The sequence below is a fragment of the Acyrthosiphon pisum genome, chromosome A1, assembly GCF_005508785.2.
Source record: "Acyrthosiphon pisum isolate AL4f chromosome A1, pea_aphid_22Mar2018_4r6ur, whole genome shotgun sequence".
In the NCBI taxonomy this organism is placed as follows: Eukaryota; Metazoa; Arthropoda; class Insecta; order Hemiptera; family Aphididae; genus Acyrthosiphon; species Acyrthosiphon pisum.
Window position 1 is genome coordinate 124,464,948 of NC_042494.1, and position 17,664 is coordinate 124,482,611.

Below are 17,664 nucleotides of genomic sequence, written 5' to 3' on the forward strand. Positions count from 1 at the left end.
ATCGGTGTTCTAAATTAATTTGTACTTATAAATATTTCAAGGAGTAAAAAAGGCAACTACTTTAACAATCTCGTGGGGGAATGATTAGAAATAATTCGCCAGTTTTTATATGCCAGTGTCCTGTATTGTCGTATATAGTATTTGTATTGATACACCTTGGTTTATACATTTATACATATCCTGTGCTTGATATATCACCACTTAATAATTTATTATCGTTGGTCAATACTATGGAAAAATAAATCAAATATTACCCGCCAATCACCGTATTTTATTTGAGCTTTCTTAACATTTTTTTATTCCATAGTATTTATATTGTTTCGAACTTCATACTTATCATTCAATATTTATTTTGATTTGATAAATTAAATGATTCAAAATATTAAATAATCTAGATTCTAGACTTCTATACCAGTCACCACTCACCATCATTTGACAATCACTGAATCACCATTCATCACCAGTCACCACCACTGACCACTCGTCACACAACACTCGCCAGTTGACTATCTAGGTCGGTACTCGCTACTCGCCAGTGTAAAATAATTAAAATATGTTTAATGTAATACGTACACATTACGACATTTGTATTTATTAATCATTGGTACCAAGTAACTACCACCTACGACTTACGAGTTTATTAAGAACTTCTTAATAGTTAATTTAAAGATTATAGTTTCTGAATTCAATTTTTAAAGTGTATTACTTTAACTACCTAGTTTAAATCATTTTAAAGCTTCTTGTATAATAATAATAATAATAATTATAACATTACAATAAATAAAAAGTTATATATTTCACACAATCCTAATATATATTTACCATTAGAATGGAATTATTGATTAACAATCCTTTTTGAAATGTCAAAGAAAAAGATTATTGAATACTTATACAACTCACCATTTTTCATGAGAAGATCAAAACAAGAATCAAACTTCAAGAAAGGACGTTGCTCCAACTGTTAATGTCATTGTGAGTTTATCAGGATTATTGGTATCTTTTCTGTAGTTATAACTGAGATATTTTTGATATGTAGAAAGTTAATACTTAATTAAAGTTAAAATATAGGGTTTCTTCTCATGTACTTAATAAGAACATTTTTTTTTTTTAGTAAACTTCTAAAAAAGAAATCATAATATTATAATGTTGAGAACCTTACAAACTATATTGATTGTTTTTGCTGAAGAAAATTTAACTTATAATTTATGAAGAAGCATTAAGAAACAATTTGTTATTGAACAAGGTATGCAATCGTTTAATTATTCACGTTGTGTAAGATAAGCTACAATGTTTAACGGTGCCACGCTATAGTTCACTTCCATTCGGCAGGCAATAATAATTTTACTTAACTGTTATCATAAATAATTGTTTAGAAAAAACAACAACAAATAATTGACAAGTAAATGACATCAACGTTTAAAAATGTATAAAAACAAATTTAATTCAATCATTTTTTATGATAATTAGATCAATTCGCCCTAAATAGTGCATAACATAAGTACCAGTTTTTAATGATACATATAAAATATACTCATAAAACACAAGTGTAAGTAATAACTTGAATGCACATTAATAGGGTAGGTATATTTCCTCTGCCTCGTTTATTCTTTTTTGTTCAAACAATTATGTCATCATGAAAAATATATTAAAAAATGAATTTTTATAAATTTGATTATTTTTATAATGTTTCATTAAATTTAACCAACAATTTCAATAAATTTATTTTTTTTATTGGTAATTTTGTTTTTAAATTCTGTATAATATACACTACTTACATTTTCCTTACATATAATTTCACTATAGATATTAAATATGCAGAAAATAATGTTAGTACTTAAATATATTTTAATCAGACAAAATGTTTGTTTATTTTTTTAGAAGAAGAAGAAACTAATATTCAAACTGATTTGTACAAGTGTGATTATTCAGCTTGAAGTTTACATACCAACCAGCTACCACAGAAAACGAAAGTAGTAAAGTGACCATTTCTTTAAAATTGGTTGCACCATTTGATGATAAGAAAATTTATCAGGTTTGTTTTTTTATTTATTTATAGTTGGTTTCAATTGATTTACTAAATTAAACACTGATTATTTATAATAGTATTAATTTAAGTAAAAAGAAAAAAAAATCTGTGTTCATTAAGCATTCTAGACGGACAGTCTTTGATTTATTTAAATCATTAAAATAAAATGTATGTTTTAAATACATACATTTTGTACAAAACAATTAATTAAGTAACCAGATTTCTCAAAATAAAAAGAGTATTTTTGGTTGAATATTATAAAATTTGTGTGATAAATATGTAATTTATCAATCTTGTAAAGTCCTTTTAATTTAACAGAGTTGAATTTGATTACTGTATTTTAAGCAATTGCTTCTAAACTTGTTTATTGATAATGAAATCCTAGTGGTTTTATATTATTTTATACATAATATATACTAAAATTATATTCAATATTACATTATAATTTTTTTTAAATTATTTAACTAAATGTAATATTTAAATGATTTGTATTAGAAAGTAGTGCAAAAGGATATTTTATTTTTCACAACAGGGTTGTGGTAATTGATAAATCTGTACAACTAATGTCATGTATACATAGCAATTTTTAAACATGCTCCTGTTTACATTTAATAATAGTTATAAACTTATGTTCTATAAACAAATTATTGGTAATTTGTACATATATAAACAATATAAATAATAATGTTAAAGAAAAGGTAGTATTTTTGACAAATATTATAGAAAAATAATAATTAATGTAACAGATGTTTCAAATATTTCATTAATGTTGTATATTATACATACTTAAAAAGAAATTATTTGTTCCCAATGTTCTCAGGAGTTCAAGGCCCACGAGTTTTTTTTTTCAGGGGCACCATTTGGGGGTGGCAGGGTGTGATCACACTCACGTACACCCTGACATTTTTTTATGTACAATTGGCCTAGGTGGCATTGATACTATGGCCTTACTGCCTTGGTCTCAGTTTGCCAATCTTTAACTGTGCATTTTCCCTTCTGTTTGATATCATAATTTCAATTAATTAATTGAAAACAATTAATCAAATTTAGGCGTTCAAAATTTAAAAATAATAAAAGCTGAATGATGAGATATTATCATTAAAATTTGTATATTTTATAAATCCTACCTACAATTTGAATATTTTATAATTAAATTATTAATTTATATGTGTGAAAGCTAAGTATGTTTATGATTATAACAATTCTATAGCTAATGCACGAGAAACATTTTTTTTTAACATTTAGTCTGGTGGTGGGAAAAAATTGGCCTCTTTAATTAAAAAACTTGATAAAAAATAAAATGATGCCCCTGGTTTTTTTTAGCACAGAATATGTAACCTATTTTAAGAATATTTAAAAAATATATAGTTTCTTCTATGATATTGTTGGATACTAGTAAAATATATAGAACTGTTCAACAATAAAATTACAAATCCCTAAAATGTTTGGTTTGACCGTGGCAAAAGTATTTATGTATATAATATCTAAAATAACATTTAATGTATATATACTTGTAAAAACAAATGAAAATACACTCAAAAACAAAATAATTTTTATTACAAATTTTAATAAGTTAATAAGTAGGGTTGGGCCGATACCTCTTTTTACCGATACCCGATATTCCGATATATGCAACCGATAAAAAACCGATACCCGATATATTTGAAAACCAACATATTCAGCATAAACAATGAACCGATATTAAAATATCACCGATACTATCAACCGAAATAATATTATCATTTTACATTTAACTATTACAATTTATAATCAATGCTATTATGCTGATAGATTTGGTTTTTTTTTTTTTGGTATCGGTTTAAAAAAAAAACCAATACCGATAAACCCGATACCACCAATATCGGCCGATATCGAGTATCGGTTTTAGTATCAGCCCATCCCTATTAATAAGTTAAAATTTATGTTTAAGATATTTTTTCAGTAAATTTTCCATTTAATTTCTGTTCTTTTTTTTTTTTGATAACTAACTATTATTTTTTTCTAATTATTTTATTTTAAATTAAATAAACATAAATAACTTAAATTATAACAAAAAATCTAATTATATATGTACTTTTTTAAATTTTGAATGCATTAAAAAAAAGAACATGTTTTTGATGTATTATTTGAGAACTGAGAGCATTAGGCATTAATATTATAAATAATATATTGTAACTGTTTTCTTAGCTGATTTGATTTAAACATGTTATTTGTTGACTGCATAAAGTACCTCAATATTTAATAATTTTTGTTTGATAGTGTTATTTAATTATTAGCTCTTCTCGTGTTTCATAAGATTACTAAACCATTTTCACATTCTTCACTTATATCTACTTATAATAATATCTTTGAGTATAACAATGTATTCATAATAAGATATCATAGAAATATAAGATTATAAGATTATACTAAATGATCAACTGTCATCTATATAAATATTGTTATGATTTTGTACAAATTAAACTAAATTTCAAGTCTTAAATTTAAAAAAAAAAAATTAAATGAATAAAAAAATCTATAATAAATAACTAGTTGAGTATGCCTTAAAATAAATTTGAATATTATGAATTTATTTTTATTTTTTTAAAGTTAAAAAACTGTTTATAAGTTTTATTTTTTACACCTTTTAAGTTTTTTCTATATATTTTCAAATTATTAAATTTATTTCTTCACATTTGATAATTATACACAAATCAAGATATATACCTAACATTTAAAATTTGCTGGTATATATTATAATATATTAATATACATAATATTTAAATTATATAATTAATAATTACACAAGGTACCTACTACCTAGTCACAGAATAGATTCAACAAAACCAGTCCACACCAGGTTTTGCCATTAGAATAGTGTCATTTTTACGGAATTACTAGTATATCATTTTATGTTTTCAATAACGAATAATCATTTTATTTTTAACATAAACACCGAGAATCAGATACTATATACCTACCTAATATTTTACTATATCAAATATACGAGACAATTTGCGGTAGATATTTTTAAGCAAACTTCCGATCTTGTTATTGACTTGAGCTTTTAGCATGATCGTGAAAAAAAATGTCAAATTTTTAAATTTTGTCCCGCTCTCTCCCCCATACCTCATAACTACCTTCCCTGACTGTGGGTCCCGATGCAGCACAAAAATATATTCACCCCCCACCTAAACATTTCTGGGCGCGCCATCGCTTTTCTACGCATACATAAAATACAGGGGCCAAGTACCATACATAAATCAGGTTGGCCAACCTAAGCGCATGACTTGGGAACATAGACTTCTCCCTTCTCCCCTCCATTCTTGCTTCGCGTTCTATATAGTAATAATTATTTTAATATGCGGTCTAGAACGTTCCGCCATCATTAGAACAACTAACGAGGCCGTTTATCTTTTTTTTTCATTTCACACTATAGAAATTTGTTTGTAATAGAAAATTGTTGATTTGACTGCCTTATGCTTTATTGCTGTTTACATATTTTTTATGGTTCTTTATTATTTTTTTATACATTTTCCTCTGCTATGACCAACATTGACGCATTTTGTTTATTTGGGGCTAACATTTTTGAAAACTTTCCGTTCCAATAGTGTAGTTACGATCGATATAATTATAGTATGTAGGTGTAGCATGGGATTAGGACTAGTCGATTTTGTAGTCAATCAAAGGCACGCGTGTCGTGAAAAAAGGATCGTAACCCTCCCAGCTGGGTACCGAGTACCACCGGGTGTTTAGTGACTAGTAGCGTTACGGCGGTTTCGGTTGTCCGCGGCGGCAATAATTTTCAATATTTCCGATCCGCGGGTTTTTCCTTCCGTTCCGACATACACCGTGCTCACTGCAGGCTGTAGCTCTCTGACCGCTGCCCCGTTCCTCGTTCGTTCGGCAGTATAGTACTATAGTACGTTCCCGGTCGGTTCTCCGCCACTTCCTTTTTCCTGCGCTACGTCATAGAAATTCGTGATCACGTGACCGGCAGCGCCATCTTGCTTGATTTTGGTATTTTTGTTGGCTCCCTGTTGGTAATGCTCTGATCGCTCGGCTCTACTACTATTTCATACGGCGGGCAACGTTACTTACTATATCTATATCGTACCAGTGTACTACAACTACTACAACTACCAAAAGGCTTTCCCCCAGTTTGCGTGACGTGTGGCTTTGTGTTTGTGTGCGTACGTACTTGTAATAACGTCTTGCACCCGTTAGGACAGACGTTAATCGACATCGTGAAGTTTTCGTTTTTTAATATTTATATCATATATAGAGGTACCTACCTGAGGTATTGTATTTTTTTTTTAAATTTTTTTTTACCGTTCAAGAGATAGTGTTTGTTGTTATTACAAAAGGTGCGTGACAATGATTTCCGCGATCGTCGATCCGTACGCGCGCGTTTATTCGAAAACAAAAATGTGATTTGAGTTACGACAAACGCTACAGTACATGAAGCGAACAGCAGTGCGTCGTCATCGGTCCTCTCGCCGCTGCGGCCTCGTTCGTGCGGCGCGTAAACAACTCCGTCGGATAACAACCGCCACACGGAGGGCCACTTTACCCCTTCGTCGTTCATATATTTAATACACCTCTCCTCCATCGATCGATCGGCGATCGCATTATAACGTGAGTGTTGTCGGCGTACATTATATTACAATTACAATACACAGGTACGCGTATCGTCGTCCGTCTGCCGTCGGTTCGTTTCTTTCAGTTTTCTGTATCATGAATTCGATTCGTTTTCAGTTTCTATAATTCTGTTACGTCCGTGCTTGTCACTATTGCTTGCCTTGCACACTTTGTGAATACGCGACTCGGAGATAATGACTAAGACACACCGCCGACGACGTCGGTCGAATACTTCGATACACGTACCTTGTAATAATAATATCGTAGGTTGTATAAAACACAATCAGCGATGGCTCTTACTGAATAATTCCGCGTTCGTTGGCGTCATATCGGCCGTTTTCTAAAGCGGTGGTGTTAGGTTAGGTTTTCAGCTTCCGTTCGGCCATATACGATTATTATTATTTATAATCAAAAAAATCTTATCAACACATATCGCGGACGACAAACGGCTATTTCGACGGAGCACAAATAATAATATACGTTATTCGAATGTCAACCAGACGTCCGATGACGATTATCTATATCATATCGAATGAACCGACGGGTGATTACATTAAAATAATTATTATGTTCAAAATCGTATCAATCGCGTGGCGGGATGTTTTTCATGTTCAATTGTCGATTTCCCTTAGCAAATTGGGCGAGTTAGGCGTTTTGATAACTATTTATCCTACTGATTCGGCGATAAACGATTTAGGTCAATAATAATCGAATGCACTCGCCCTGTATGTATATGTAGAACATATTCTCAGATGTCGAATTTGTTATTATTCGTTTTTAATGTTGTATATAGTCTTTTTTGTCGGTTTTTTTAACAAACATTGAATTACTAGTTTGGTTATCCATATTCTGCACATAACTGAGACCAAATGGAAACAAGAACATATTAAACAATTTTAATCTAGTACTATAAAATTACAGCATTAAATAATAGATATCTTGAAACAATTTTTTTTAAATACCCCCATTCAAAATATTTCTGTTAAATTTTGAAATTATTGTTTTATTAAGTAAATAATTTTATATAGGTACTAGCATTTATTTGTTAATATTAACTTGAACTAGGTTATATACCTAGTTATATAAGTAGTTTTTATGTTTTGGGGATTACGTACATCATAATATTGTGGGCTTACCTTTTAATTAAAAATTAAAATGTTTAATATTATCGTTTATTTTTAGATTCATTTTCATTCGCTTAACTATTCAATGAAATGGCAGACACAGAAATTGAACAAATAACTGAAACGGATTTAAGTACGTAAATAAGTAGTTACAGCTTAAATTAGAATGCCAAAGTCCTCTAGTATATGTTTTTCAAAATTGAAATAAATAAATTTTTGATTTATTGTTTGTTCTAGGTGTCAAATTAAATGGTAATATTCGTGAAAATACTGAACAGCTTAAACAATCGATTGATTCACAAAAAACCAATAAAATGATTGATAAGAATGAACAGAACCATGGTTCTAGTTTAAATTCTGATAAAAGTCTTATAGAAAGTAGAAAATCTTTATCGAATTGTAGTAATAACGGTGAAGATGATTACTGTGAAATAAATGATGAAGATAATGATAGTGAAGATGAACATCAAATTAATAATACAGACTGTAAATCAGATAATAGTATTATAGAAGATGATCAGACTCTTGACAGTGAAAATGCAACTATAAATAGTGACGATTTGTGTGATCCAGAAAACAGTTATAATGGTACCAAAGAAATAAATAGCAATGACAATGAAGAACAAATGGAAGTCGATGATACAGTCGATGAACAAAAAACAGAAGATGATGAACAAATGGATGATGAAGATGAAGATGACGACGAAGAAGATGAAATAATTGATCAAAACGATACTGAAAGTAGGTCAAATGAGATAAAAAAATCATTAGAAGATTCTAGAATTAATCTTGATAAATCTGTGACTATAGTTAAAGTTCCAGATCCAAAGCAAAATTCTGGTAGTAGTGGTAAAAAAAAAATGAAAAGTTTACCTGACATAACTTTAACTCCACGTAGAAGTACACGGAATTTAAACAAACTCAAAAGTTTTAGTGATAAAGACGAAGAGAAGAAAGATAGTGTAATAGTAGATGACAACACTAAAATTTTACCTCAGAAATCACCAATGATAACCAAACCAATTGTTGTTAATGACACTAAAAAATTGGTGGAAATAGCTGCTGGAACAAAACAAAAAAGTAATAAAAAAGAACCGACCTTAGTTATCATTGATACTAACATGTTAACAGGACGAAGTAACTTACCTATTGCGGTGTCTGTGCAATCAAATACTCCAAATAATGCAATGAATGTCACTCAAACCGTTAGTAAATCGATTCAAAATTCCTATAATCGAGTACAACACTCGCAAACTACAATCAAGCCTTTCATATTAACTACTACACCAACTCCTGTTACAGTACCTACAAATGTTCCGAAACCTCCAATTATATTACCAACGCTAACTGATGATATGTTTGTTGTTGAAGCTCCGTCTTTTATTGTGCCTTATGTCTATGAAAAGCCACCAAAAAAACCATTAAAAGAATTTGTTGAAAAAATCGTAAAAATAAAAGTTGCTAAAGAAGATGAAGACGAAAATCAATGTGATGAATCTTTAGATAAGAAAAACGAAAATAACCAGAAAGAAAAGAGTAATAAAAAATCGGAAACTAATGAAAATATGGATGTTGATGAGTCAGAAAATGAAGTGTCTGGTTGCGAAAAAAAAACAGATGGTTGTAAAGAAAATAGTCCTAAAAATAATGAAAATGGTGATGAGAAAATGTTAGATGAATCAGAAAGTACTAAAAAAGATGATTCAATTTCCAAAAATTTGTCTGAATCAACAGATTTAAAAAAAAGCAATAGCATTACCGATCTCACTGTTGACTCTGATGAAAAGAAAACTGATGTTGTTAAACCAAAGATTCAAAGTCCCAACTACTTTGAAAATCCATTAGGTAAGTTTTTCATGCAAATAGGTGTAAACCTTGTTCAAGAGCATGTTCAACTTGATCTATTACGTACTCAGAGAAGAAAAAGAGATCGCGAAGGTGATAAATGTCCCCAAGAAGTTCACATGGCTATTAGTTCTTTAATTAAAACTTTAGAGTTTAGTAAAGAGAATAATGATCCATTCCAATTTGGTTTAAAAAAATGTGAACTATGTAATTTTAAATCCGAATCAAGTTTAGTAATGGCTCATCATTTAGAGACTCCACATATGACAGCCAATTACTGCTATAGATGTAATTTTTGTACTTTCCAAGTACGCAGTCCTCATGAAATATTACAACACATGGATACACATAATATTAGAGGGCGCTTAGAAAGAGGTCCAGCTTTACATCAATGTCCAAGTTGTCCATTTGAAGATAGTTATAAGGGTAAATTAACAAGACATTTGATTTCTTGTTCGAAAAAATATCGACCGGAAATCAATCAGGTAAATAAAGTTTAGATTTTTTGTATTGAATAATATATTATGTATTTATGTGTATGAAGTACATTTAATTTATTAATTGTTTACTTATAGGCACCTCCATTAGATTGGGAACCTCCAGCAAAAATACCCAGGGTATTGCGAAATAAACCTTCAATGAGTCCTGGTAATGCTGTTTACCAAGCAGCTATGTCTGGATTTAAACAATTTCCCAATCCTAATATGTTGCAATTACAACAGCAACAATATAATAAAATGGTTCTTGCTTCTGGTGTTAGAGCTCGTGGCCGTACTGTTTTACCAGGACAGCGGTTTCCAGGAATGGTGCCTTCCTTTCCAACTACACTGCCAAATCAAACTTCTGGAGGTTTGTCAGTTACTAATTAAAACTAATTTTAAAAAAAACAATAAATTCCTGTTATATTTATTATAGGTAGTACAGTTTATTGTAGGTACATAAAATGAAATAACATTAAAAGTTGGAAAAATTATCAAATATTTTGAATAATTTATTAGTAAACTATTGACTATGATTACTTTCCATTACAATAGATTAATTTATATTAATTATATAATAATATATATTCAATCAAAATGTATCATAATATTTGTTCACAGGAATTTTGCTTAAGAATACTAGTATCAAACCAATCAATCAACCAATTATTGTCCCTACATCATATTCAATGAGCAATCACACATATCAGGTAATTAATATTTGTATAGCCATACAAAATAAATAAATAAAATATTTGTATTATGTTACAAGTAAAATTTAGAAATTTAAAAACAAAAAAAAAGTATGAAAGTTATCAATCTTATTATTATACAACCTGGTTGTATTCCATTCTTCAAAAGTATATTTAATTTCATTATTTGTTATGACTTATGGTTATAGTTAAATCATAGCTTAAGATGGAATTTTGAAGTCTTAAAATTATAATTTCATGATTAAAACTAATGTGTATTTTTTATTTTTTTAATATTCTTATTAGCAAATAATATAAAAATAATATTTATTCAACCGAATGAAAAAATGTTGTCACCAGAAACTGTTGTGAAAGATAATAAATATTTTGTTTAAAGATTCAGTATGGACTCAACTTTAAATTTATAATTATGTAACTTTAAACTTGTTGAGTATTTTCTATCTGAAAGTTAGCAAAAAAATGTAATAAAAATTAAAAAAAACTTTCAAATCAATGAAATTCTCATTTTACTCATAATCCTATATTGTATTGACCATGATTCTAATATAGCTAGATATTTAAAACAAATTAAAACATTAATTTCATCAAAATCTCAGTCATAATAATAATAAGTTATTAAAAATGATAAATTGGTAATACTTGTATACTGATATCACTTCCAATTAATTAAGAAAACTTTTTTATTTTTTTATTTTTAGCAAAATTCAAATAGTAGTAAATCTGTTCAACAGCCAAGTATATCTATAACACCTCTGCCTCGATCATTTCCATCAAATAGCACACAGTCAGCTTTTGTGTCTACCATATCTAAATCCAAGCCCCAACAAACTCAGTCGTCATCCACTTCAACTAATAGTAGCAACAAACCAACTTTTGTAATATGTGAAATATGTGATGGCTACATTAAAGACCTAGAACAATTGCGTAACCATATGCAGTGGATACATAAAGTGAAAATTCATCCAAAGATGATTTATAATCGACCACCGCTTAACTGTCAAAAGTGTCAGTTTAGATTTTTTACTGATCAAGGTCTTGAAAGACATTTACTAGGATCACATGGTTTGGTCACATCTAGTATGCAGGAAGCTGCTAACAAGGGCAAAGATGGTGGAAGGTAATATTATTTATTTTTTCTAATTATCTCTAGATCTCGTGTGTTCATATTTTTAATAATTTCAAAATTAGATGTCCAGTATGTGGTAGAGTTTATCAATGGAAGTTGTTAAACCATGTAAGCCGTGACCACTCTATATCATTAAAGCCAGCGCATTTATCTTACAAATGTACTGTTTGCACTGCAACATTTGGCATGTATAAACAGTTTGAAAACCATGTATATTCAGCACACAGTAATGTAGCTAAAAACTCGAACAAGAAACCTCTTGGTAATCAACCTATAGCTTCTTCGTCTTCTTCATCAACTTCTATAACATCTTCGCCAAAGGTAAGTAATTAAGATTATTTATATGTTCATTTTGAAATGTATGATGTTTATATTATTTAATAAAAATATTTTTTTATATTAGCCATTAAAAATAAATGACGAAATTACCATAATACCACAACCACCTAAGATTCAAAATTTGTCTGTTAAAAGTAGTAATAGTAATAAACAAGTTACATCAGCTGGAAAACAAAGTTCAACTCTGACAGCAAAGGCCAAAGTATGAAAATTTAAAATACAATACTATGTTTTACAAAATCTACATTTTTAAAATGTATTTGTATAACAATATCCTTAATAAGTTTTTTTCCAATCATATTTTTATAACATAAAATATGCTGTAAGTGACCTAACTATGAAAATAATTTTATATAGTGAAATCATAAAACAATTACTCAATTGTAATTTATTTAAGTGATAAAAATCTTTTACACCTTAGATTAAGTTTGCTTTTTCATATTTTGATAATTTATCTATTTCAGTATACTATAACTATAAAATATATATCATTAGCCAAAAAGTTCTTATATACATATATATTTTTAGGTGTAAATGAAAAATAATATGAAGATATTTGATTTTTAGTTTTGAAGAACACAAAAAATATCAAAGATTGTTGGCTTACCCAGTTTACTCAAGATATTTTTAATTTTGTTAACATATTATCAGGTCACAAGAATGACAGGTAACATAATTCTATTCGAATTTAAGAATTCGCCAATTATAATTTTTATAAATATAATGAATATTATTATTGTTGATTTCAAAATTGTATTCTGTTTTTTGATTACGACGAACAGTGTGTAGACTTATATTTAATTATATTTTACCGAAATGTAATCTATGAATATACAATTTGTTATAAATATTACTAATTAGAAATAATTTTATATTAACGTTATTCCCAGAATATTATGTATATTGTACCATCTATCCATGACTGTAAATAACAGTATGTTTATTTTCTCAGTGGAGGTGTATCTATTATTTTTGTATATCAAACAATCAATTACACACTTTATTTAAGTTGTTCCCATCCTTTATTTATTTTATTATTATTAATTTTTTTTTTTTTATTTTACTGAAAGCACTTGTACTGTTTATATATAAATATATATATAAACCGTATTAAACAATTTATTCTAACAATTAAATACTAGTTTAGATCAGTGTATAATATGCCAATGCTATTATTGTACCATATTGGATGTACATTAAAAATATAAAATAAGCCTATATTTCTATATTCTGAAATTTTATTTTTAATTGTTTCTTTTCTTCAGACTAATCAGACTGATTGAATAACATATTATTAAAGTTTAAAAAAATTACAATTATTATACTTAGGAGATCACATTTTTTAAATATTATATCTCCAAATAATAAATGTCTGAAATACTGTGAAAACTATGTTTATATTTATTGACAGCTAATAGTTTTTACTCTTTTTGACATGTAAGTCTAAACATTTCTTTTAATTAAAAATTGGAAACAAAGGTAAAAATGTATGATATTGTGACAATTTGTATATTTATCATTCAAACATAGATTTAACAAATAATATGGTAGCTTATCGAGTTTTTTTTAGCAATCCATCAGTAGGTTAAATAATCTTTACCCATAAACTACTAAATTTGAGTGTGTTTATCAAGAATTAAGTAGTTTTTAAGTAATTATTATTTATTCTTCCAAGACAAAAATGTATGAAAATACATTCAAAATTTAAAAAAAAAAGTTGCTCTGCTGATAGATGTTGAATGTGACTAGTCATCAGGTGGGCCAATGCCCCCCCCCCCCCCAGACATATTTTTTTATAATTATAAATATTGTATATTAACTAACAAATAAATAAAATCTAAACTTCTTTTCACATTGCCGATTTATATATTAAATAATCAATAATTTATTTATTGCATTAATATTTTATTATAATTGTATTTGTGTTGTAAAAAGAATGTTGGACGACACAGGCATATTCATATGCGCAATTCACGCAAATAGGAGGGATTTAGGGGCTACCCCCTCCCACCCAAAAAAGAAGTCCATATCACTCCCAAATATTTCCTAAATTTTTTTATAGTTTATTCAATATTATCAAAGAAGCTTTAGGCCCCCAAATCCTAAACGCTATTTGCGCTCATGGGCTTATTATAGTAACCTGGTTATTGAGTTCCTATTACAATACCTACTGTACCTAATAATGCATAACCTAAGTAATACGTAACTGGTACGTGTGTAAGTACCTAGTACCTACTTACTTTAGTAATAGTATTAATTATCTTGGATAATTTTTTACCCGTCCACCCAGTCCCCACCCACCCACCATTTTAGGTGGTTCATTTGAACCACCATAAGTGCGTACTCGGCGCCACTGATTATGGTAAAAGATTCTGATCAAAGATGGTCTTCAGCTTATGGATTATGATTTTGACAAATGTTGTCAAAATTAGAGATGTAAATACTCACTATACGCTAAACTTTTTAGTTTAGGTTTATGCCCCGTTGGATTCCCTTAAAACTGATTAAGTGGCACATCTCGAAAGACTCGTACATTAGAATTGTACTGATCCGTTAAAAAATTAATCATTTTTTTCTATGCAATATGGCATTAGAATTATATGGATATGTCGAAGCAGAATATTGTACATCCATCATACACGTCCTGTCCGGATTAGGGGCTATTCAGCCATTCAAGCCATAGGCTATTTTTTTTTTGTGTTTAGCCGCTTATAATTATATTAATATGTAGAAAATTAATTTTTAAAAAAAATCATTAACTTGTCAGCCCTGCATAAATCGATATCAAATACTTTACGAAATAACATCAAAATCTGATTTGTTTAATACCTTATATTTAACAATAAAATATATTTTAGTTCTTCCTTTGGAATGATTCTTGTTTAGCAACCTATCGATTTTTTTATTTTCAAAATGTGTGTATTAAGGGTGCTTTATAACAGGGATGGGCAACTCAATGATACTAGAGGAGGGCCAATTTTGAATGTGTGAAAATCTAGCGCGCCAGAGAACATAGAAAGCAAAAAAAAAAACCTAATGTTAACGTATACGCCTATTAAGTTTATAAGAATGTAAAAAAAAAAGCCCGGCCCAACTTCGTTTTGAAGTTATTGATGAAAAACTACAAAAAATACATTTTTTCCGTCACGCACATTTTTTTTAAAAAAAATACTTAGAATTGAACATTTTAAAGTTTTTTTTTTCAAAATTTTTGTTTTAGGGTGTCTTGTAAGAATGTAAAAAAAAAGCCCGGACAAACTTCATTTTGAATTTATTGATGAAAAACTTATTTATTATTAATAATTATTAAATATCCCCTACATTTTTTTCGTTAATCCCATTTTTTTAAAAAAAAAATACTTAGTATTGAATAACGGTCGGACAAAAAAATCGAAAATATCCCGATTTGCTGTGTAAAACCACCTTGGGTCGGCCTCGGAATGAAACAGAGTTGTTAAAAATGAGCCAAGAACATCTTGAACCACTAATTTTCTTATTTGTAGAAGAAAATTTAATCAAATTTATTTGAAAAGATGAAATAATTGATCTCAATTAGCATCTTCTAGTGAAGAATTGAAAAGATTATTGTCTTATAAAAATTATAAACTTAAAAAACCTTTTTTTTCTTGTAAAGGGCCCATTGAAAATTACTGTGCCGGGGGCCCAATCATAAGTCAGACCGACACTGAGTCGCACTAACTTATAAACAACTGTTGCATTTACCCCGTTGGTCATATTACACGGGGAAAGAGTATAATCCGCATTTGTGAATATCATTTGATAATTATGCACTTAAGGGCCCTCACAACCACGTCTTTTTTTGTCAAAAACTACTGTTTCTAATTCCAACAATACGTGCCGACCATTATCACGATTTTCATTCTGAAAAAATATTCGCATTGTCCGTAATAATATACAAGGGAACGATCGAGCCACATTTTTAATTTTTGTAATTAAAATTCAAAAAAGTTCAGAATTTCCAACTTAAATATTTAATTAACTAAATACAATTTTAAAAATGTGCTTCGATCGATCCCTTCTACATGTTGCGGAAAAAAAGAATATTTTGTCAGAATGCAAATCAAGGTAATCGTTGCGACGTATTGTTGGAATTAAAATCGTATGTTTGAGTGAATAATAAACATTTTTTCATGATCTTAATATTTCATATAGTGATATGTGCGTGTGAGAGCAGTCTTCCATACCGCTACAATTGACTCGCATGGACGCTACACACACTAATAATCATTTACAACTAACACATAGATCTCGGGTGGCGACAATGAGATTAGAAATTGCCTAAATGATTCTCTTTAAATCAATGTGTTAGCGAGGCCTCTTAAATATAACTTAAAATTAGGGCTTATAACCAGTAATCGGTTTGTAACGAAAACCGGTAAAAACCCGATAATTTGAGAACCGAAAACTGATAGGTAACCGTTTTTATTTTAGTAAGGTGCAGGAAGTGCTTTTTGGTTACCGGCATAATAAGGTATTATCTTAAATCATGGTTACTGGTAATATGCAAGATAATTATGTTATTATTAACTTCAAAGTTCAAAGCGGTTACCTTCTATTTTCAAATCGGTTTTATTCCAAAACTTATTCCCTACCAAAATAATTAACTGTTTTTGGCATCTATTTATATATAAATGAATGTGAGTGTGTGTGTCCATATTACCATGGCAACCATTTATATATTATTTGAGATTTCCGTCTGTGTGTGTCTCCATATTACCATGGCAACCAAATACCAATTATATATTATTTTGAGATTTTCGTCAGTGTGTGTCTCCGTATTACCATGGCAATCAATTATATATTATTTTGAAATTTCCGATGGAATGTTTTGTACCTATATAAATGGTTGCCATGGTGATATGTAAAACATATTATTCATATAGAGTTGGCAATTTTAATGGGCAACGAATTGAACGGGATCAGATATTTTTATATATATAGATAGATTATATCTCTGAGCAGAAGATAGGCTAATTTAAAAAGGGAGAGGACCAACCCCGAGAGGTGCCCAAACAGGGATTTTGAGATTTCATATGGTCATTTTTGCTTATAAATGGTTGCCATGGGTTTTGAAGCTATTATAATAATAATTATTGGTTCCCCGAAACGAAGTGCATGGGATCAACTAATATTTAATGTTTGAAATATATATATTTAAGTTCTAAGTAATTAATTTTTCAACTGTTTTACGGGCATTGGTAAAGCGCATATGATCTATCGTGTCCGCCATGATCTACTATTAATAAATAATAGGTAACATATAGGTAATAACTAATATGCCTTTTGTGACTAAAAACACGGAGATAATGTACGATAACGTTGAATAAAAATAGATTATAGAAATAAATATATCTTATTTCATAGCCTTAGG

The 17,664-nt window shown here is 29.0% G+C and overlaps 1 protein-coding gene across 6 annotated transcripts; it reads left to right on the forward strand.

Annotated features, from left to right (window-relative positions):
• The first annotated feature begins 372 nt into the window (after positions 1-372).
• LOC100160359 (MOG interacting and ectopic P-granules protein 1) lies at positions 373-13,297 on the forward strand. Of its 6 annotated transcripts, none has more exons than XM_016806181.2 (12): positions 373-514; positions 829-972; positions 1,112-1,243; positions 1,879-2,032; positions 7,829-7,903; positions 8,008-10,100; positions 10,191-10,464; positions 10,716-10,804; positions 11,506-11,924; positions 11,996-12,254; positions 12,337-12,474; positions 12,801-13,297. In XM_016806181.2, the coding sequence occupies exons 5-12, from the start codon at positions 7,861-7,863 to the stop codon at positions 12,804-12,806; spliced, it is 3,321 nt and encodes a 1,106-aa protein (XP_016661670.1). In that variant the 5' UTR covers positions 373-514; positions 829-972; positions 1,112-1,243; positions 1,879-2,032; positions 7,829-7,860; the 3' UTR covers positions 12,807-13,297. The 6 variants fall into 6 exon arrangements, with proteins under 6 accessions (XP_016661670.1, XP_029344088.1, XP_029344091.1 ...); XM_029488228.1 differs by having other exon boundaries at positions 917-972; XM_029488231.1 differs by lacking the exon at positions 1,112-1,243.
• The last annotated feature ends 4,367 nt before the right edge of the window (positions 13,298-17,664 follow it).

What these genes read in the sequence shown, in the direction of transcription:
- LOC100160359 (XM_016806181.2), top strand. Translation starts at nt 7,861, where the DNA reads ATGGCAGACACAGAAATTGAACAAATAACTGAAACGGATTTAA. An exon ending in ATCGACCGGAAATCAATCAG is followed by an intron (nt 10,101 to 10,190) that starts GTAAATAAAGTT and finishes GTTTACTTATAG; the next exon opens with GCACCTCCATTAGATTGGGA. An exon ending in AAGGGCAAAGATGGTGGAAG is followed by an intron (nt 11,925 to 11,995) that starts GTAATATTATTT and finishes TTTCAAAATTAG; the next exon opens with ATGTCCAGTATGTGGTAGAG.